The sequence below is a fragment of the Aquila chrysaetos genome, chromosome 7, assembly GCF_900496995.4.
Source record: "Aquila chrysaetos chrysaetos chromosome 7, bAquChr1.4, whole genome shotgun sequence".
NCBI lineage: Eukaryota > Metazoa > Chordata > Aves > Accipitriformes > Accipitridae > Aquila > Aquila chrysaetos.
Genome location: NC_044010.1, coordinates 7751804 through 7775000, shown reverse-complemented (window position 1 = coordinate 7775000; position 23197 = coordinate 7751804). Strand labels below are relative to the sequence as shown.

Genomic DNA, 23197 nt, shown 5'->3' with positions numbered 1-23197 from the left:
AGAAAGGCTGAAGCCCTTTCCTGCTGAGAACTTCATACAAATAGAAAAAGCAATTCATCCCCATGGCAGTATCTGATACACAGATATTGCAGTTATACTGCATTGAGACTACAGTTACATTCGGCCAAAGGAAGATACACAGAATGAAGGGATAATGTGTACAAGAGGTTGATTTAAACTGTATTTACTAATACTCCTTAAAGAAAGAAACCTGCTAGGCTAACAGTAGCTCCAAGGAAAGGGAGAGGAGCTCAGGCCAGAGTGCACATGAACTCCAAAGAAGAAACTACAATCCAAGTTCTGCTAATGTAAACATCCAAACAAAAATAAAGTTATTTTGGAAAGTTAGTCCGTGGCTTTGGATATATTTTCCAGAAAACCAGCATAGCAAAGCAGATGAGCAGTGTACTATGTTCCCCAAACTGAGATTATGGTTAAATTGCCCAAGCTGCACAGCCTTCCTTCATTTCGAAAGCTGCTCAAGACACTTCCACCATGGCTGAATTTATGGACATAAGCACACAAAAACTACAAATTACTGGGGTTTTGTGCCCCCTAGCCCCTGTATCTGTGCAATAAATTGGAATAATCCCACAGCTTCACTTGCACGTCACGTCAAGGCAGGTAAGAGAAATGAGTAACACAGCTGTATCGTACTCCACCAGGACACTGTTGTGCTAACAGGAACCACTGATCTGCAAATAGATCTCTCCTTTACTCAAAAGGCTACCAAATGCTATTATCTTATTCCATGGGGAATGACCATACAGGAACCAATATCTAATTTCTTATCAGCACTCTAACTTGTCATGCTCTACCACTTAGCATTAGAAATAAGCTCTTCAAAGGCCCTCATTTGGTATGGAACTTACAGGAACTGTGCCAAATCCCAAAGAAATAGTGTACTATCAATAGAAAACCAGAATATGCAGTGGATATGGCCAGGGACACAGCACAGGAAGATGGAAGCAGGGAAGATGCACTACCAATTAAAAAAAAAAAAAAAAAAAAAATTGCCTAGAAACTTCATTTACCTGCACATACCACCTCTGATAGGAGAGAAAATACAAACCATTAACCAAGGACTTGCAAATCATCTACTATTAAAAAATGGGAGCATCTTCTAAGGAAGAATAGTCTATACATTAAAAGGTTTGCACCAAGGAAACCTTACACTACTTAATACTCAGAAGAAAAGAAAAGCCCAGAACAATCAGGAATTTGGGTTCTGTTTCATAGGAACATAAGAGAAATCTACTTCCCTGCTTGAATAAATAATTTGAGCAGAGTAGAGAAATGCTTCTTCACTTAGATATAAAAAGTCCTCCTAATGAACAAAAGAGAAAATGAAGTATTCCTCTAAGTCCTTCCTTCATTTTGTTACTCACACATTATAAGGTTTCTATAGTCTTCTTATAGTATCCTGCTCAAGTTTTTTTGTTGTTTCTTTCATGCCCACTCAATCTCTGAACTTTCCTACCTCACGCTTGTCTCTCTTGTTCTTGTTTCACTTAGGCTTGTGCTTGTCCTGTCCTGAAGGGGAAAGTTTCCTAACTAAAAAGCATATGCAGAAAACCAAACAAGCAAATGTTTGTTTCTAATAGTTACTCAAAAGTGTTTTAATCCAATAGCTTAATTTAAAATAGCTTAATTTTATTAACCTTTGGATACATGGTCTAATTTCAGTATTAAAACAAATTGCTGAAGTTGATAACTTCTCTTCCTGAAACAGTCAAAAAAATGTAGTTATTTGTTCAAAATAAATGACCACCTTAAAACAGCAGTCCTTTGTTGAAGTCTGCACAGTTACCTGTAGGTATAAAATAACTTTCCATTGTGTATTGTAAAGGATAATTAGATGCCAAAGAGAATTTTGAGGTCAGCCAGAGTGAGCTTGGTGAAGGCCTCCCCTTTGCCTGACAGCACCTGCTGGGCAAGAACTTTCTTATTCCTCTGGAGTTGTAGGATCTTTTCTTCTACTGTTCCTTCACAGACAAACCTAAAACCAAAGCCACATCATCTCAACTGCTAGGAAAAAGCATCAGCATTATATAAGCACTTCCCCAGTAAATTTCCAAAGACTTGTCTCACTTAAAAATTAACAGCCTATTAGGTGACTGACAAAATACACCTACGCACAGAAAAGAGCTGTTCTCATATCCAGATATTAAAACATTTCAAATAAAAGTCTGATGTACTTTAGGCCTCAGCTTTGGTCATCTGAAGCACTAGTAATTCTGTGACTAAATCCTGTAATGATTGTTTGATGTCTGATGGCACCTATTCCACTAAAAGCATCGTACACAAAATAGTATTTTAGATTCGTTTCTTTGAATTTGTCACGCATTTACAATAACTAAGCTAGCCTTTTAGTACTTACAATTACAGATGCTTTTTCTAAAAGCCAACTTTGCCACTTAATAGAAGTGCTCTATATGTTAGTGATATTAGAAAGGTCCAGGCTTAGGGAGCACGGTGAAAAATCTCCACTCAATAAGAGAAGAGAAATGGTTTGGTGCCTGAATTGTTCTTGGGAATGAACGGGACATTCCCACTAAATCACAGGTTGAAAACCAACAAACCACCGCTAGCTATCAGGACAACAACATGCAGGCAAATGCCACATAGAAACATTTTCATGTGGTCTCTATCTCGGTGCCCAAACCCCAATCCCACTGTCAGACCTTGTGCCTAGCTTCAGGTAAAGAAACAAGCCTCAAACCGAGGCCTTGTCTCACCAACTAAAGCCAGACAGTACATGAGCAGCAACAGCCTCATTTACTGCTAAGCAAAATCCTGACCTGTGTATCACAACATCCTTCTGCTGCCCCACTCGGTAAATGCGGTCACATGCCTGGTCCTCAAGAGCAGGATTCCTGCAATGTAAAAAAACATATAGCTTAAGGGCTTATGTTCAGGAATAACTGAAATACCAAAACTTCTGAGCTTGCCTCATTTGCCTGCCTCCAGAGCATCCTGTTTTCTTCCTCTGTAGAACTAAAACCGCTCCTAGGTTACGTTAGGTTTACTAGCTCGATTGCCAATATTCACCCTGACTGTATTTCCCTTTGCCCTTGGTAGAAGTATGCTACAACTCCACACAAGGTCAGCTGTATGAATTAGACCACTGTTCCATGTAGCCCCATATTTCTGGCCAATAGTTAGTACTCAGAGAAAGTTGAGGAGCTGGTGAGGAAAGAGGAGTGTGAAGCAGGAAGGCAAACTCCATTGAAAGAGGCCTTCACTCAAGAATATTTACATAAGACATGGCTCTGACACACAGTTACAGGGAATACTTGTTGGCATAACTTCCATATTGTAGAAACATGTCCTTAATGCTGCTACTCAGCAGCTGGTTTTGTACTGAAGCACATTAATTTGCTCTGTACTGTAAGTTCCCATGAGCAACAATTTAGTTAAAAACTGTGATTCTGATTTTGCTGAGGGACAACATAAATATTAGGAGCTCATATGCATTATTTTCATAGCCCTGTAAGACCACAAGGTACACTAGCTATACCTGATTATTGACTATGCCCAACACAAACAATTCGTTTCAGGACAAATTCCCTTAGCCATTACTGTACCATTTTCATTACTTTAAGAAATTAAGCCAGGGACTGCCAAGTCCCCAGTATCCTTTTGTGATACAGACTGCACACATGCTTCTTTGGATCTTGTTATCCTCCTCTATTTTTTTACCCCTACAGAACTGTATCTCATGGCAGTGAGCACTGGATCGACAAATCAGAGTGTCTTGGAAGAAGGCTGGAGTAAAAACACTTTTCCACAACTGACCACTAGCCCTTACTCAGCTAAATGCTTCCCTCCTAACCCAGTTGTATCAGATGTCACAATACACATGGTGAGAAAGCAAGGAACACGCCCTACATATATCCGCTGAGATGGAACTTTTATTTCTCTTTACCAGTGCATATCGAGGAGAAAGAGGTGGTTTCCTCCAGTCAAGTTCAGGCCAACACCGCCAGCCAGCAATGAGACCAACATTACCTTCAAAGGCCAAAAGAGAGTTAAGTTAAGGAGCCTGTTTCCAGAAAATTAATGCTTCATATACTCCACATATTAATTTGAACCAAAGGATCTGTTTATCATGTTTATATTAGATGTGTGTATTTATTATGTATTTGGGAGCTTGCCAGATGTTACTTGATGAGGCACAGAAGCATGGACATGGAAATTATGGCTCAGAGAGGCCAGCCTACTATTCCATGTATATTACTGTGATACATTTTTACAGACTAAAGAAAGGACTGAAAAGTTCAGACACTCTCTGTGTCCCACTCAAATGACCAGCCTTTCTGATGACAGCCTGTTGCCAACAATGGGACCAATAAGCACCAACTCTGAATTAACAATAATGATTACTTAAACACAGGCAACTGGACTGAAATGGCCTGCTACTCTTTTCACTTTGTTTCCACATAACCTAGTATCTAGAAAAAGACAAGTAGCTGGGGAGGAACAGGGATATAGCAGATGGTCAGTTTAGAGAAGATTTCTTGTACAGCAGGAAAAGAACTCAATTAAGGGCAGAGACACTTGCTACATATATTTATTACTCAATTTCATGGTATGGTACTGTAAAAACCTGATCCTGTTTAAGGGGTCAGCTATTCATATAGCTGGCTGAAATCTTCCTTTGTTTAAGTTCAAAGCTAGAAGGAGAAATATCTGTTTTGTGGACAGCAGCTTGTTCAAGAAATCCAGCAAAGAAAACAAGCTAACGCACCACATTCTCCCCTTTTAGTCACAGATCCATCCTTAGAGGAGACAGCCTGACCTGCCTCAATCACAGGAATGTCAGTGTCCAGATTAAAGTGTAATCACTATGAACAATTAATTTGGATTCACACGTCTTTAGTTACCTAGTAAGCTTCCTTCCCTTGGCCAAAATTTCAGACTAGAAGCTATTTTCAAGAAGAGCCAACACACTGTAGTTCATCAGTATTTAAACACACACACCCCACCTGCCCCCAGACACCAACAACTCAAGAGTGAAAGAAGTCACATGAGGTCACCTTATTTTGGATGTGTGCAAAACTATGACTTCTCTCGGCCCAATCCTAATCTTCCTATCTTTATCCAGGGGTGAGATATGCTCTTGTTAATTTTAGCCTCATTCACAGATTCAACTGTCATCCCCTCTTCTCAAAAAGATTAGTCTGGTAAAAAGTATCTGATGCTTTGGAAAATGGCAATAAATTCTTACAGGCTCCTTGGCAGGCAAGTGATCTACCAAAAGAAACATCTTCCAATGCAGAAGCGTGGGCTGGAAACAACCATCCTGCTCTGAGTAGAGCTAACTGGCCCCACATCTTCGACACTACTCTCTGTGGCAAAAACATCTTTGAACACACTGATGATTTGGACCACCTTTGAACTAGCTTTGGAGTCCGATGATCTCAGTGCAGAAGGTTAACATCAAAAGGAGCTTTTTAGCAGCTGCTACTGCCCATTATAAGATGTACATTTATTTTTACAGCTACCTCTTTCCCTGCTGATCTTGGTACCTAGAGGTCCAAATGAACGTGGTGCCAGTATATGGAAACATGAAGTCAGCTTTCACAGCTGCTCATAGCAGCACTAGTAACTGTTTCCCTGCCCTCATTGCATACCTGAGGCCCTTTGGGATTGTTATTGAACTCTTCTACCACATCCATTCTCTGCTTAGGATTGACAGAGCCATCCACTGTCGCATACTTCAGCCCTAGTCGCTGGAGGTGCACAGCCACAACTTTCAACATACTCGTCCACTGAGAAACAACAACACTGGAGAGAGAGAAAAAGGAGTTTAGAACAAGTTCTGTGTGTACTGTAACAGTTTGGTTATTGCAGCGTCTCACCCAAGAGGAGACAATGATTCAGGCACTCTTCCCCACTGCAAACTGGAGCCAAGCCCCCTCCCAATTCAGAAATAGATTCACCTGTAGGTGTAGTGGTAGAACGTGCTGTGGAAGGCTAACTCCCAATAAACTTCAGACAAATTAAGTCTATAACTTTCACCTCTATTTTGGGATTTTACATTGACACCTACCAATCACAATTCTGAGCTTTTTCTGCAAATTGAATCAACAGCAACACCAAACTTGGATTCCCCTGGGCCTCTCACTCCCCACACTTTTTGGGTTAAACAGTTTGGAAGGTAATAATTTGTTTGATAGCTTTTTGGTAGGGAACAAAAGTAATGTTGGTGTTCCCATTCTTATGGTGGGAATGCTTTTTGGAAAAGACTTTGGAAAAAAGCTTTCTACATATGGTGCAACCCTGGAGTTGCCCAAGAACAGGACTTACCCTTCCAACCCACCCCCAACATAACAACACAGGTGTAACTACTTTGCAGCCACACACCTCTAAGTGCATTCTACATTGTTTAACAAAAACAAGCAGAAAACCCTGTAAAAGTGCAGTCTGGTGCAAAGACAGACAGAACTTACAGTCAGAGCTGCAGGACTTCAGCAACACTTAAGTCCTCTGACCAATGCGTTCCTTCATCTCAAACAGGTTCATTTTTAACCACTACTTTATTCCCCCACTTTTTTTGGGTGGTGGGGTCGGTTGCAGAGCTGAGGGCAAATATTTCTCAACACAACCAAATTATTCCCAATTCTGTTTTTTGGAGAAAAGAAGAGTCCTCCTGGGCCTCAAGGCCTGATATTCTTCACACATTTCCTTAGGTTTACACTTATATACATCTTAAGTTATGCTCTTTTATCTTAGAATTATTTTTTTTTCCTCAAAATCCGCTTTCAACTGCTGCAGTACTGCTACCATTTTACCATGCCAGGAGGTTTGTATTCAATTATTTTAAACTATTTCTGCTGCTGTCAAGAAACATACTTCTCTCAATTACTATGACTAAAGAAAAGGACATGCTTACTAACCTTTTCTGAGACTCCGAGTGACTCTGAATAGTTTTCAGTTCGGCCAAGAGGTGAGCTATCTGCAGGGGAAAAAAAAAAAAAAAAAGTTAGTCTGCTTACTGTCATAACTCAGCTCATGCTTGGCTATTCTTCATTAAAATAGGAAGTGATCAAAATAACTCTTCAACTGGAATTGCTTCCATACTCAGACTTTCAAGATATTTTAATAGTCATTAGTAAGAACACTCCCACCATGGAAAACAGGGTTAAGAAATCAAATCATACATGCATGTTTTATAGATTCCAACCTTTCTGTGAGAAGCCAAGTTATTGCCATCTCTCCTCTTGCTGCTTGCTGCCATCCCATTTTTTCTAGCTGTTCACAAGCACCATGCTCTCACATGTCTGCTTTTCTAAACTTCTGTGTATCCAGTGCTCAAGATTTTCACTGACAGCTTACCAGCACAGTCAGATTCTCACCGCTTTATTAGAAGTAGCCATCAACACCTGAGAAGTTGAAGCCTTCCCAGAAGGCATTCAGCATACTATCAATCTACTCACCTAATTTCATCTAAATTGCCAACTTAGCCTGATCTGCAATTACCGAGGTGTGACAATTCATTAACAATTTAAAAGGCAAAGTGCTGAATTCCAAGCTTCTCAAGGAAGGTAAGAAAGCCACAACCAGAATACCTTGGTGCTCTCCCTGGTGATTTCAAAGATATCTGTTTTAAAAGCTGTGCCATTGAGGTAGACTGTTGACTTGGAATCAGGAGTCTGGAGCTCAGACAGGGTCAAAGCACTAAGTTGTTCCTCAATGGAGAGGGAAAGACCTTCACTGTTCAAGTTAACTTGGTCCAGAGCCTGTGGGAAAGCAAGCAATATAATAAGGGATCACAGTCAAGCCTGAGATCAAATTCAGTACTGATCCACAGTCTGCACAATGTCTGCTGAGGACAGCAGGTTTGAAGGAAACTATGCAATATGAAGACAGAACAATTAAGAAACACTACTGGGTCAGATGAACAGTCCCTTTGGGCCCTTATTCTGCCCCAAGAAGGGGCAGCGTAGGGAAAGCATGTGAGCTCAGCCATTTTCTGTCGTCCAGTCTCCTCAGATTGTCCCTCCCATAGCATTTAACAGTTGCAGGATTAAAGATGTTAGAAGATAAATCCCTGCCTGTTCCCTTAGTATCTGGACTTATTCTACAGCTGCTTTATATGACAGAGCAAAGGGCTTCTGAAAGATTAGTCTACTTCATGCAAGGCAACTTCAGTCAAAGCACTTACAGAGCTCTCCAAAGCACAAGCCTTTAAAACAGGCTACACTTGTGGACTTGTGCAATTTTCAATACTAGGTTAAGATCAAGACTTCTTCTTTGCCATTAAAACTCTGTTTGTTTGGTTTTTTTTTCCCTGAATAAAGGTATTTCCAGAAACACAGTTGCCCACATAGGTCATGCTGGGAAATTCTTCAGTAGGAAGTATGCCCATCTAAAAACCTCTTGGGCTGTAAAACACACAGTCCTAGAAATGGCTCAGTTCATACATCCCTAGCTAAGAGATGTGAGGGTGTTACAAAGTCTGTTAACTTACACAAACACTTAAAAAAAATCCCCACAAAACCACCACACCACTACAATACAATGCAGTTACCACTTTCAGTAAGGAGAGATGGCAGCAGCACTGACGGAGCCTCAACAGCATAGACAAGACGTGGACAGTACTTGAGACCTGGGAGGCACTTTGGGGGCCTGCTAGAAATTCCTTTTGACTGATCCCAAACTCTTGTGCCACTGCCAAGGAAGGAAGACAAAACATCAAGAGCTCTTGGAGGCATTTCTAAGTACTGCCCAGCCACCTCCAGCAAGAGTTTCATCAATAAAAGAGCCAACAGGCAAGCAAGTACCTGATTTAACATAGGAACCCATCAAACCCCAAAACAAAAAAGACCAACAATACCACAAATCAGAGTACCACATACCTTATACTAATACTGACATCTCTCCTCTGAGCAATTAGGCCTTTATTTCAGAAGGGAATTCTAGATCCAGGGAGGTTAAGATTTGCCCAGAGCCACAACAGTGAGAAAAGACTTTTGGAATACTATGGTAGGATTCTTTGTAACATCGGGGAGCATTTTTCAAAGAATTTCTAAAGTCCTGACCCCATGTGACCAGGTCTGTTCCCCCTCCTTAAATGTGCACTTAAAGAGTCACTTCTGCAAGTGTTTTCAGGGGAGGGAGTGCTTAAACCTTTCTCAAACGGGTTACCACCAGCATACTCTCTGCCTTCATTTTTCTGCTCTTGTCTCTTTAGGTAGGATTGTAGTGTTGACCTGGAAAAACAAGACGGAGACTGTGGGATTTACAGCAGGAAAAAAGGCAAGGGGGACCTGAGCTTAACAGGCAAGCTACTGATGCATTAAGATAAGGAAGGTTTCATTAATCATTTAGTCACAAAACAATCACAAAAAACCCGACTTTTGTTTAACTTGAATATGATCAAAACCAAGATCCATTTTGGAAAACACAAGAGGAAGCAAATCTGCTTATTGGAATACCTTGAGTATAATAGGAGCCAGGGCCCAATGGATAACATTGTTCATAATAAAAGGACATCTTTAAATGTATATTTAAAAGGAAGGCAGACTCTTTACAGCAACACTGTTGAAAGAGATGCTAGGAGAACACAAACTGACACTGGCTTGCATTACAGCCATCTGGAGAGGCCAGCATAATTTCCTATTGTAGAAATATCACAGGGCAAAGAAGATAAATTCTCTCCTTTACCAGTGCTGGTACATCATCATTTAAGAACTACTGTTGCAATTCCAAGTCTTTGGAGTCTTGAAATCCATGGGATTAAGTGTAAGGCTAGAATACAAAGCTCATGCAAGGCATGAACATATGGGAGAAGAGAAATGATTCCTTTTCAACTATTACCAGAACAAGCAATGTATTTTCAAACATGCCTGACAGATAGGCAGACAGGGAAAAAAAATTAACAGGTATTTGTCCAAAAGCTTGTCTTATCTAAAGTGGGTTTCTCTTTCTGATTTTTCATACCAATAAGAAACAAAACCACAAAATACCCTATCTCCACCCACATTCATACCTGGATCTTGCAAAGAGCACATTGTACACAGACTGCTCCTCCGCTGAAAGTTTTAACTGATGCAACTGTGTGCTACGCTGGGGCAGAGATACCTAAAGTAAAAATACACAGGATCAGACATATATAGTGCAAAAATCTTATACAGCATCACAAACACCAGCATTCGAAGATTTAACACGATATTCTAAGTCTCAGAAGATAGCTGTTTCTTCATTAAAGTTATTTGTATTAATGCAACTATGACACAACATAGATACTCGCAGAACTCCAAGTAGCCTGGTTAACACTCAAGATAAAAATCTTTATTCCAAATCATCCAGTAACAAAAGGCATGAGCAACTAAGTACAGACTGCTGCATAACTACCATGGAGGGATTCATTTATTGCATTGTAAAAGTAGCTTCTCAGTTCCCCATTCAGAATCAGACAGTACACCAAAACTACACCTTTTAAAGGCTTACGGACACACCAATGACCTAATACTCAGTTTAACAGACTACTTGTAAAGAGTATTGCAGAAAGCCAATGCTCCAGCACGCACCAGATCCATTTGACATGCAGCAGCTTTGATTCTCAGAGATCTAGGCTAGCTCAGAGACCTAGGCTAACTTTCCGCCAACTGGACATCTACTTGCAATTACTTGATGTATTATTGTCTGTGTGTGATTTATAACTAAAAGATTTAATTATTCTGTATATTTCTGCTTTCTGGATAAGCAATCAAAGCATCCCACAGGCATTCGCTCCTCTTGCTCAAGAGACCGCAGTAGACAGGAAAACCCATACATTAACAAATTTATGCATGTAAATAACTAACTGGCTGCTGCAAGGAAAACAACGGAATGATTGTCTAGTTGTGGAGGGTGAAGTTCTTACCAAGGGCTTGCCAGCTGAATCCAGCTGGTCCTTAGTTCTCCGTAATAAGAGGCTCCTGGTTAAGAGGCTTAGCCTCTCTCCTCCCTTCTTTGTGTTGTTATCTACTTGGTACTTCCACACTTTGTATTCATCAAAAGGAGAGCAACGTAGAAACCTATGACAGGAAGGAAGGAGACTTCATACCGAGGGAAGAAGAGTTCTTCAGTTACTCTCAAGTGACCAGAACCAAATTCCTTGCTATCCAGAGCAAACCATTTCCAAATGCCGTAACTGCTCGGAGCACTAAAACAGTTCTAGGTAATTGTGTTGATAACTTGTTTGCGCAAAAGTCTTACCATCACTGATACCATGAAAGCATCCTTCTGATTCTGTATCCATCACTTCCTCTTAGCTCACTATGTCTCAACCATCACCAACAAATGAAGGACATCAAGATGCAGAGGCACTTGCCAAAAAGTGTATTCATTTGTTATTTCAAAATCCCGTACCTCTTACTTGAAAATTAATTTCAAATATCCAAATTAATTTCAAATGCAAGTTCTCTCTGGTTCTCCAACACCCTTTATAATCTTTCCCCCCTCAGCAATGAGGAGCACAGAGTTTAACCTGTTTATCATTCGTTTATAGAAGCCAAAGTTTTCACCATTTCCTTCAATGCCATTGTAGCACAACGGTCTTTAATAAGGTCCTCCCAGGCTGCCCTGGTAGGAACAGGGATTATCGCACAAAACTTCTGTCCATTAAAATTAGTTTTGTGGATATTCATCTTGGAGACATAGGAGATCTTAAGTAATTTCCCCTTTATCTTCTATGGAAGCAGAATAGCTACACGCAACAGTAGACACATGGCCAGCCTTGTGCAACGCCTCACCCACAGCCTTTGCAATCCAGTGCCTTAAGTGTTAATATAATTAGTCTCGCTATCCCACATATCTTAGAAACCTCTCAAACTTAGAAACGACTTCACCACTTCATCAGCAAAGAATTACTGGAATTGGAGCCCTGTCCACGTGTTCATATGCAGCCAGCTCACCTCAGGAGAGAGTACATGTCCAGTAAGTTGTTCTGTATTGGCGTGCCGGTGACAGCCCATCTGGCACTGGCTCTCACTTTGCACACAGCTATAGAGGTTTGAACCTTTGGGTTTTTAATATTGTGAGCTTCATCCAATATAACTCGAGCCCAAGCTACCCTGAGCAGAGGGGAACAGGGAGATGATCCACTCTGAAAGAAAACACAGACTATTTATAACCCAGAGCAATAACCTTGCTAGGCTCTCTAAAGAGCCACAAGCAAACATATTTTTCCAGCTAGAAGCCTTTTCCTGATGTTAGTCAGCAGCAATCTGAGCTCTTACTGTCATGTAAGAGACTCTCTCAAAAAAATCCTCTCTTCAAAGCTTCCATGAAAGTTTATAAGCCGAAGAATACAACATTTGTCTGTTCTTAATAACAATTTCTAATCTTTTGCTGTTTTTCTTGCTTTTAACATTTTATTGCCTCTTTCTTCCCAAGAGGCATTTCATATTAGTAAAATTTTGCTAGGCTGGGACCAAGGACCACATACAATTATTCTGATCTCTCTACAGTTTTATAGATGTCACCTTGAAGTTTCAGGAAACTCAAAGGCCTGTCTGCTTTAAGAGCTACATCTAGATCTGTACCCAGAGGTAGAAGACAACACTATCCACCAGCACAGGACTTGCTCTATACTGTGTAGCCTAGTTCAGTTAGCATTCAGCAATCACTATTATTTTCATAGCCTAGCAAATACACTGCTATTTCTTCAAGAGTGCAGCATGTAGATTGCCTCAGTCTCAGTTCAGACTGACCCAGAGCCCGAGCGTGGACAGGTTTCCGGTAGTTTAAAGTGACATTAGTCCTTCAAGCAGCAAACACCACCAAACAGGAGAATCTAGCGTTCCTTCACAGTCTCACCTCAAAAGGAAGAGTATGAGATTCATCACTGTGCTCTTAAAATTACATTTAAAGACATTTCAACTGTATTCAATGTAGCATATTCTATATTATTATAATATAGAATATTCTATATTAGAACAGATTTACTGTGAATATTTTTCCCCATTGTCTTTCTGCACTTCACAGCACCTTCTCTCATGACTTTATTTTTATTATACAAACTCAACAGGTGACTTACAGGGAGGAAAAAAAAAAAAAACCACAACACATTCAACCTGCTGCTCTGCTGCCCACTGTAGCATACATACAGTGCTACTTGAAACAATAATGGCTTGCAACACCTCAGAACAAAATGCTAAGGCAATCCTCTGTCAACAATATGGCTTCTCACCCCCACATCATGATCCTGAGCAGGGACTTCCCCTTCCTCTTTGCTTGTGGGAACCTCCTTGGAGAGAAGGCTGTAGGTTGTGACAACAACATCATATTCAGAGAGCCTGCATAAAGGGAAAGTAGTAATCAGGAGCAAGAATAAATGAGGAATTCATTTTGCAAGACAGACAAAAAGCATGCTGAAGGTTTAAGAACAACACAGTTAGTTCTACAAGAGCTGAAATGCAGTTTTACAGATGCTGTAGTTTAACCCCAGCCAGCAACTAAGCACCACGCAGCTGCTCGCTCACTTCCCCCCCACCCAGTGGGATGGGCATGAGAATCAGGAAAAAAAAGGAAAACTCACAGGTTGAGATACAAAAAGTTTAATAGAACAGAAAGGAAGAAAATAATAATGACAATAATAATAATAAAAATAATTGGAATATACAAAACAAGTGATGCACAATGCAATTGCTCACCACTTGCCGACCAATGCACAGTTAGTTCCCAAGCAGCGATCCCCCCACTCAGGCCAACTCCCCCCAGTTTATATATTCGACATGACATCACATGGTATGGAATATCCCCTTTGGCCACTTTGGGTCAGCTGTCCTGGCTGTGTCCCCTCCCAACTTCTTGCGCCCCTCCAGCCTTCTTGCTGGCTGGGCACAAGAAGCTGAAAAATCCTTAACTTAGTCTGAACACTACTTGGCAAAAACTGAAAACATCAGTGTGTTATCAACATTCTTCTCATACTGAACCCAAAACATAGCACTATACCAGCTACTAGGAGAACAATTAACTCTATCCCAGCCAAAACCAGGACAACAGAGAACTGAGCTTCATAGCAGTCAAACAGGAAGGACACATCGTCCCCATTTTATGGATACCAGAAGTAAACACAGCAAGCTCAAGACCACCATAAAAACCAGTGGTACAGAACGCAAACCACCTGAGATGAACCCTACTTCAAATGTGGCATCTAGAAATACTCTTCAGCATGGCCTAAAATGGTGTAGAAAATAGTGATCTACACATACAGCTAATAAAAATAATACAGCCACAAAACACAAGCATGGAAGAAACTGCCACTGACAAGTCTCTGCAACCAAGAGATGTTTTAGAGAATATACAACTTTTTTGTCTTATCAGGAACAGCAATAGTCTGCGCCAGAACCACTCAGCATGGGTACAGGCCATAAAGGTTTTGCTATATACACCTTGACAGCAGACATCAGCCTGACCTGCTGGATCCTCCACATTTCCATACTTCAGGTTCTTCCATTACTCTACAGCCACTGAATTTCAACTGATATACACAATCTTTTGCTGAGTAGTATTTTACTTTTCTTGGTCATATTTATGGTTTAGCACTTACACCTCTGCATGTTTATCTCGGTTTGGTCCATGGTACAAATAGACCCTCAGTTTTCCACAGCCCACACGTCTGTCAATCTCTTTCTTCCAGTGATGGATCAAGGATGCAGGACAAATGATTAAAGTGCTGTGGGAAGGGATAACAGTGGAATCTGCAGGGAAATATTGCAGACAAGTTTCAATGTCTTCACATTAGACTACAACAAAGACAGAAGTTTTGGAAATTCACAACAATTAAGATGATTGGTCCACTTTTCCTGTGAGCACAGTTTGTGAAGCAGACACCTCTACATTGCGTTCTTAGGGACTGTTAGTTCTGGGTGGAAAAAAAACTCTACTTAAACACTAATGCATCACTTCCTGTCCACTCAGAGTTATGCTATATATCTGTGCACTTCCTTTGGATAAGCTGAAACGTTAGAATTCAGGAACTAACCCTGATCTCTCCTAAGAATATATTGCCAAATACACTCTTCTTTCCTGTTCTAGAAGACTGAAATGTTACCATTTTGAACCACACAGGAAAAACAAACACACAGTCAGTAAACTTGGCAAGACAGGACCATGCCACTTCCATGAGGATGGAGACAGTAAGAGGTTGTGGACACAAACAATACTTTTTAAAAACTCTAACATCCCTTATCTCTATAGACAAGACAAAAGTAATCTTATGGAGGGGGGAAGGGGAAGAAGAAAAAAAAAAAAAAAAAAAAATCAGTCGCAGGGAGGTGAGTAGTAATTAATTTAAGTCCTTACGCTATGAAAACTATGTATATGTTTAGATATGTTGAAAAAACTATGAATCTTTTCAAAACAGCATATGCTGTCTTTAACTGGTTCAGGAAACTAATCAATAAAAAAATAAATCCCAGAGCCATATAAAGTAATGACTTGGGAAATCCTACACATCCAATGGAAGAACAAATGACACTGATCAACAGAAGGGCCTTGCAAGGGAATGCAGTAAATATTAAGCCCAATATAATTTTTCTACAGAAGGGAAGCGAGCACAGATAGAGTCTGTTGTTTTACAAGCTGTTAACCTATAATGCTTTAGGCATTTCAAATGGCACTGCATCATAATGTATGTACTGTATGATGGAAACAATTCTGTACCATTTTTGGATAGCCACATTTCTAACTTCTCCTTTCTTTTCTCTGTCTTCATCTGCTTCTGGGCCAGAATGAGAGCAATCATCGTTAGAGTCTTCCCCAAGCCCATGTCATCCGCTGGAAAAAGACACACAGAAGTTGTGATGACATGCTGAAAAGAGCCCCACTAGCTCAGATTAACACTGAGGTAAATACTGCAACAGAAATTGCCCTGAGGAACCTGGGAAATAAAAATACAGATATGACCATTTCAGGGTGTGATTTAGTAATGGGTTAATAGCTGTAATCAGTCAAAAGGCACAGAAAAAGAAGCCCCTTCAACATGCCTACCAAGTAACTAGTTATTGGCCTCCCAGTAAGTTATATGCCAAACTGTTGCTGCCATAAATCTGCCCCCAAAACCCACTTCCCTGTTCTGTTGCTTACCCAGAATTCCTCCGCACGGCCTCTGACTCTCCCTCCAGAGTAGCCATGTGAGCGCCTGTTTTTGGTGCTGCAGCAGCGGAACCTGAGAGGGCGAGACAGAGGATTTGAAGGAAACACCTTGCAAAGATCAGACACTTCTGCTTCCTGTACCAAATTATCCAGTTGAACTGTCCTACTACAATCTAACTATAAGGAGTTTGCCTACCTGTCCCTTTCCCACACGGACAATGATACCCAAGATAAGCAACTTCTGCAGACAGGAGGTCAGCAGTACCATAGATCAGTCTTGCTAATGCTTTATGCACAAACCAACCTAGCCCTCACAGAGCATGTAAAGATGGCTTGTTCAGGTGGAAAATCCACCCTAGCCTACCTTGCTCACAACAGGCATCACTGTCAAGGAGAGGGACTGAGAACACTTCCCCTTTTCTCACCACGTCTAAGACCCCTACAGACTCTTAAAAGACAGGAAGAGGGACTACATACTATCATCATAAGACATCAAATAGCCTTCTCCAGCACTGAAAAGGTCCCAAGAGGATCTGACAAGTGACACAACATATATACACCAACACACCATCTTGCAGAGGCATGTGCCTTCCAACACCTTGCACAAAACCTCAACTATGAGTTCTGCACCACCTGATAGATAAAGAGCTGCTCTTTGGCAGATCAGAACAGACTACTCTGGAGTCCACTGGGTTGCATGAACTCAATCATCTACAATGCTTTTTTAAAAGACTATTTCTTATAGCTCACTGGGAGACCTAACTGAGAGAAAATAACAGTACGAGTGTTCTCAGTCTGTTCCTCACTAGAGACCTGCCTCTGTTGCCAGTCATGTACAAATAAATGATTGTGGGTTGGTTGCTTTGTCTGAGGCACTACTGCTTCATTCAAGCACTAAATATTCTCAAGACACCACAGCAAGAGGGTAGAACATCAGCATTGGCAATCTGAAGCAACTCTCATGGATAGAAAGTAATCAGAGCATCTCCTTCTGGCAGGATGAAAACTGCAAAGTACTTCAAAGTGTGAGAGGGCAGGATGCTCTAGGGTACCACCCAGACGTTACACTTCATTCATCAGCGCGACATCCTCCATCCTTGCCAACTCACCTTCAATCCAGAGGGATCTTCAGCTGCTGTCTGCTCTGTCGGACAGGATTCTAGAGATTTGTGAAGATGATCAATAGCCTCGCTTGTGGCACTGTGTACAGCCCTGATTCGGTCTTCTGTCATTCTTCCTCCATATAGATTCTGCACACCAGAGTTCACTGGAAAGATACAGTATTATGCATGAAATGTGTTTACAAAGCTAACTTTCCCAAGCAGATCTTTCATCTCGGAGACTGATCTCAGTGGCTACAGATGCCTGGGGGGCAGTACGCAGCTCACAGTAACAAAACAGGTTTAGTACTCACGTATATCCACAAGTTGCAGGATTATTTCAGAAATAGTTCTCACCAGTGTTCTCTTTAACGAAAAAAAAAAGTCTTTTTGTACTTACCTCCAAAACTGTGGCCATAATATTCACTGGAACCCAAAGTAGCAGCAGCAGAGGGGTGACTGTGTGCGCCTGAAGAGGTCCTTGCTGTAGGATCCTGGAGTGGTAGTGGTGTTATCAACTTTGTACCACCTGGCCTGCCAAATGGGTTAGGCAAAAATTCCTCACAGCAGCTGCTGCTTGTGCTATCCTCCCCTTAATAAGAAAGGAATCGCATGCTGAAAAGGTTGCACAGCAGACCTCAGAGCCTTGCGTTACAGCCCAGAGAAGGCCCCTCGTTTTGCCCAAAAGTCTGCCTGCAAATATTATTAAGTGGTCATATGGATTTAACAGCGGGGTAGCAGGTTACCATATCACCTGAGCCACTGCAACCACTAACATGCATGCTCTTAGCCTGCTCTTATGTGACAGGCAATGCAGTTCAGCTCAAGCCTCAATGTGTGGTTTATACCAACACAGTGAACTCTGTAACTGTGATCAGATAAGAGCAAACACAAGGTCAGTTCTGCACACAGTTCCCAGAGGATTTATTCCTTTTAAAGACATCTTTTTTGTCAATGTTTTGGTCACAAAAATTATCAAAACATCCAAGAATGAATGGGCCAAGAACTCCTGAGCTTTTCTCTCCTTCCTGGAAAGGTCTGTCTTACATAAAACCAGATATGGTATAAGACATTGGGACTGCTTGTTGTGTGGTGGCCTGTGAGTTACTGCTTCCTTGCTAGAGATCTTCAGTTTCCAGAGTTGTCAAACTGGATCTTTTCATCAACACAATTGAAATTATGATCACAAAGTAACTCTCCTGTTGAGGTCATTGTACAGGTAACCCAGCAAAATGCCTCTCTTCCACAGGTGATTAATACTAGTTAATAGAATTAAGAAATCACTTTACAGGAATGGCACACTAGAAGGTGCTTATCTTGTATCTGGTAACTGAAACATTCGGACACAGCAAAAAAATTTAGCCCTACCTTTTTCAGCAGTATCTGCTGTCGAAACGTTAAGAGCACCAAGTGCAGCTTCCAAATCCTGCACTTGCTTTAATAACCGTTCCCCTTTATCTGGCAGCAGCTGAATGTTCACTGTAGCCAATGTACTCTGCAAAACAAAAAAGAATCCAAAACCTGACCGTGCTTACCAAGCTCTCTGCCAACAAAGAACAATCAGGTCAGAAGTTTAAAAACACTAATCTTACACCATAGTAATTTGTACTTTGATACTGTTCTACAATCTCCAAAAGCATTTAGGTGCAATTCAGTGTGGTTAAATAGTCTTTTAGCAGAAAATAAACTAACCATTAGTGTACTTTAGAAGAGATGGAAGGACGCAGGACCTCGCCCTTTTTATGAAACAGGATGAACAGGCAGTCAAGTGACTTGGACAATCTTAACATCTCTCAAAGCACCTAATGTTCAACCTATTTGCACATTTCTTTCTATACTAGCAGGAACAACAGTTCTGACTGTTTATTTTGAGGTTCTGTTCGAAGCTCTAAGCAAACAGGGGATCTTATAATAAAAAACTATGGAACATAGTTATTGGTAATTATTAAAAAAAGCAAACAGACAGGTAGTTTATTTCATCTTTGTGTGAGCTTTCATGGCTAGATCACTCTTACTTCACAAGGCCATGAGAGACCACCAGAAACAGCCAAATTATTTAAAAAGGTTAAGCTGGCTGTGCACTGTTCTACCTTAAGCAAATTACTTTCTGGGTAAAAGACAGACACAACCCCAGGAAGGTCAAAACTGCACCCCCAAACACAGAAGGCTGTATTACCTTAGGGCTAATTGTCTCATATGCGGCTTAACACAGGTAGCGTGTGCTTAGGCTGAATTCCCTCCCTTGCCCCATCTTCCTAAACCATCCAAATATTTTGAGATTCAGCTGTGAGGGGATAACATATTCCGATGCCTGTCACGAGTTAGGGAAGTCACCCTGAACACAGAACCAAAAAAAAAAGGAATAGGTGCAATAAATGACCTTTTTCTGCTTCAGCTGCACTACAAGATGGTTGTGAAGAGCTTTAGGATCCTGGGTTCCTTCCACATGATGTGATGGTGCAGCTCCTGGCAAAGATGTGCCCTGCATACTCTTTCCTGATTTTCCTGAAGGAACCTCTCTTGACTGCAAACCCTCCACTGATTTCTCAGGTTTACTTTTACCTAATGAGGAATAAACAAATCCTTCTTCATCACTGTCACTGCTACAGACTTCAGCAGCAGGCTGTCCCAGCCCTGGCCTGATTTGTGTCTTGGGCAGCACTGCCTCTGCTCCTCCCTTCAGGGCAGCATGCTGCAGTGCCAGTTGTGGTACTGCTGGGGAAATTGCATCTTCTTTAGACATCGCTTTCATTTCTCCATTCTTCTGACCAATGTATTCTTTCTCTTTGGTTTCTTTATCCCCACAGCTTTTTAAGCTTTTCTCTCTGAGCTGCTCCTCCTCTGGAGGCTTGGTACTTGTACTTTGCTTTCCAAGACTTAGTGGAAAGAGCTTTGGTCTCCCGCCTGGCTCTTTCTCCACACACTCGGAAGACTTCTTGGATTCCCCATCACTGCCACTGTATTTCTCTTCGGCCCAAAGGGTATTTTTCCCTTTCCAAGTCTCCGAAAGTCCAAGTTTAGATTCAGACACGGTGCTCTCCTTAAGTTCTGGATCACTCCTATTTCCTGTGGACTGCTTCTTTTTAGTTTTCAGCCCTTCTAGAGGTTCTTTCTCTATGGAGGAATCTGAGGTCGATTTCTTCTCTTTATGTGACACCAGCACGCTCTCCTTCTCTGCTTTTACTCCTTTTGCTTTACTTTCCTCTCCATTTCCTTGCTTAATTTGTTTCCAGGATGATGGTTCACGATTCTTGTCTATCACTTTGAATGGATTTCTTTGGCCGCTGGGATTGAAGAGAGGTGCTGTGTTGGGCTGGGATTCTAAGGCTTTTGGCGCTTTGGTAGCTTTTGGGTCCTGCAATGTATATAAGTGAGTAAATACTAACGTACACATTATTAAAGCCTGTTAACAATACACACAACCTGATCATCTCAAGCAAGACTTCATTCTTGGCAAACATCATCTTTCCTATCATTTTAACAGTATCAGGATAAACATTTTACAAGGAATTTTCTGCTTTCTTTGCCATTCCCATGTCTTTTGGGGATCAAGTCCCAACAGCACCATCCTCAAGAAAAGAAGACAGCCAGAGATCAAACCCAAGCAACTTTTAAGACTGGAGAACAGCGATTACTTCACACAATTTAGGAGTATGTGAAGTCTCATCTGGAGGAGAGCAAGCTAATACGCTTTTCAGCTAGAAAATACAAACTCTCCCACTATGTAGTCTCAGAGATGATTACAGTATACGCAATGAAAAGTCATGCTGGAATAAGGTGATACTATAATACAAATGAAACATTCATACCTGCCATGGGACACTTCCACACCATTTCTTCCCATTCAACTTACTATTAAGGCATCGGTAAAACAACCTACCAAAGAATAAAACAAGATTTGAACTGCAGAAGCTGGTAAAGGAACGCTAAGCTTTCCATAAAAAGTACTTTGCACTGAAACCATCACAGACAAGTTCTCTTGATCTGCACTTTATGTCCAGACTTCTGCATAAGCAAAAGGCCACGAACATTGGCAACAAAGCTTTTTACAAAAGCATTGTTCTCTGGGTAAAGATTCCTAAGGTTTTGAGTGGTTTGGTTTTTAATTTTTAGCAATAAAAAAAAAAGAAACTGCTCAGGCAAAAATATTGTCTATGTTCAGAGCCTCAGAAGTGTCCCCTGATTTCAGGGTGTAAGGAAACAAGCTATTCTTTTAGTTACACTGCACAGGCCACCTCATCTTTAAAGCACCTCAGGACCAGAAAAGCTTTGGATGTGATCTTTTTTTTAAACTGGTGATAGCATACGTCCATACGTTCTGTATGGTATGTCTAAATATTTTGATGGTTTTAATATGTTGTACCAGCCGTGGAAACTGGTTTGCTGCTAGATGACTGCAAAAGTGAGATTTGGTAAATAATTATTAGAAATCTTATACTAACACTAGGATTGAAACAATAGACAAAAGTATAGCCAAGCAATTAACTAGTAGAGGTAGTTACTCATAAGTTTTGCAGTTCTTTGCTCTTATGACTAGATGTTCCTGTACACTAGATGAAAACAATGTTGAAACTGACCACATGTGATTGAAACTGCGTTAAGCTTCAAGATCAAAGAACAAGGACAAGAACAAAGACTTCAAGGACAGCCAACAGAATCTCAAATGGGTCGGTGGTCGTAAAAGCAGCCCTTTGACTCAAATGAATTCTTCATTGCGCATGATCGGATGTAGGCAGTACTATGATAATCAGTTACAATAATTTCTATGTATATGTATACTAATCTGATTAATATGTAATCGTTACTCCATATAACCTGTTTGTGCTGAAGCTGTGGCATGCATGCTAGGTGGAATTATCCTTTGTGCATCCAGCACTGCAATAAAGAATGCCTGCTTTCTAAAACTCCAAAATGAGTCTTAGAGAGTTTCTTCGACTGGCTTTTTGGTATCACTGGCAGCCAACCAGGACTGCAGCAACAACTTTATCAGAATTAAAATTGGTGAATTCGATGCAACCACCCCGAGTCTTGGATGAATCCAACCACAGAGCCATGTTCAATTCTGTTAGAAACAAACGTTATCTGATCACTTAGGTTTATATCATTTAATATAATTGCCAATAAAAATAGCAAACATTTTGAAACATGCTAAGTGAAGGCCTCAAGGCTGGATAAGCCTTTTCGATTCTAGAAGGAAATTGCAAGTCAGCCGCCATCAAACAATTCCAGATGTCCAAACCTGTACAACAAACCTTTGTTTCCACTTTGAGGAACTTACTGGTATTCATCTCTGTGCTGCTGCTGAACCAGGACTTGCAGCTCCACCATGCATCCCTCATGGATCAAGCAGTGAGAAGCAGGAATACTGAGAAGAGGAAAGGAAACGAGGAAGCATAAAGACAAGACGAGCTGCCCAGGGAACAGCAACGGCAAAACCAATTACTTGGGACAAAATAACTCGGAGAGTCTTCTCAAGGGCTACGTGACTAAGAAAAGTTTACGACTGCTGGCACAGCGCTGAACTTCCCTCAAAGCAGTCGTGTGTGTGTCTCCTCTCCCCCACCCCAGCCGCACAGCAGGGGGAGGCCTCCCGCCTCCCCACACCCCCCCGCCCGCCCTGCACCTACGGCGCCGGCAGGACGAAGCCGCAGGCCGCTGAGCCCTGCGCTCCGCACACGTAGAAGCTCTTCCCCTTGTTGGGGCCATCGCGGACGCCGGTCTTCAGGAAGCAGAGGGACCCTGTAGGGCGGAGGGGAAGGGGTCAGTCCGGGACACACACCCCCCGCCATCGGCGGGACACCCCCTCCCCTCCCCTCCCCGCCGCCCCTCACCGTGCTCCGCGCACCGCACCGCCTCCATCGCCGGGCCGCAACCGCCGCGCCCACCCTTGAAATCAGCCAATCCTACCCAGCGCCTGCGGACCGCCCAATCAGAACGGGGCAAGGTGGAGCCAATCGCCGCTGCGCTGTGACTTCACTGTTCCCCGCCCCCCTTTCGCTCCCCCA

At 41.6% G+C, this 23197-nt stretch overlaps 1 protein-coding gene across 3 annotated transcripts; it reads right to left on the bottom strand.

Moving 5' to 3' along the window:
• Nucleotides 1-1578: 1578 nt before the first annotated feature.
• TTF2 (transcription termination factor 2) lies at nucleotides 1579-23112 on the bottom strand. Of its 3 annotated transcripts, XM_030020718.2 has the most exons (24): nucleotides 23024-23112; nucleotides 22820-22931; nucleotides 22471-22557; nucleotides 21002-21068; nucleotides 19883-20547; nucleotides 19573-19813; nucleotides 18561-18687; nucleotides 17593-17784; nucleotides 17202-17359; nucleotides 16084-16165; nucleotides 15661-15774; nucleotides 14546-14696; nucleotides 13184-13289; nucleotides 11907-12097; nucleotides 10874-11027; nucleotides 9998-10089; nucleotides 9136-9218; nucleotides 8537-8676; nucleotides 7575-7745; nucleotides 6903-6961; nucleotides 5637-5790; nucleotides 3929-4011; nucleotides 2802-2876; nucleotides 1579-1999 (listed from the first exon to the last, which is right to left on the bottom strand). In XM_030020718.2, the coding sequence occupies exons 1-24, from the start codon at nucleotides 23049-23051 to the stop codon at nucleotides 1855-1857; spliced, it is 3477 nt and encodes a 1158-aa protein (XP_029876578.1). In that variant the 5' UTR covers nucleotides 23052-23112; the 3' UTR covers nucleotides 1579-1854. The 3 variants fall into 3 exon arrangements, 2 of the variants coding, with proteins under 2 accessions (XP_029876578.1, XP_029876577.1); XM_030020717.2 differs by having other exon boundaries at nucleotides 19573-20547; XR_005932888.1 differs by lacking the exon at nucleotides 3929-4011 and having other exon boundaries at nucleotides 19573-20547.
• Nucleotides 23113-23197: the final 85 nt, after the last annotated feature.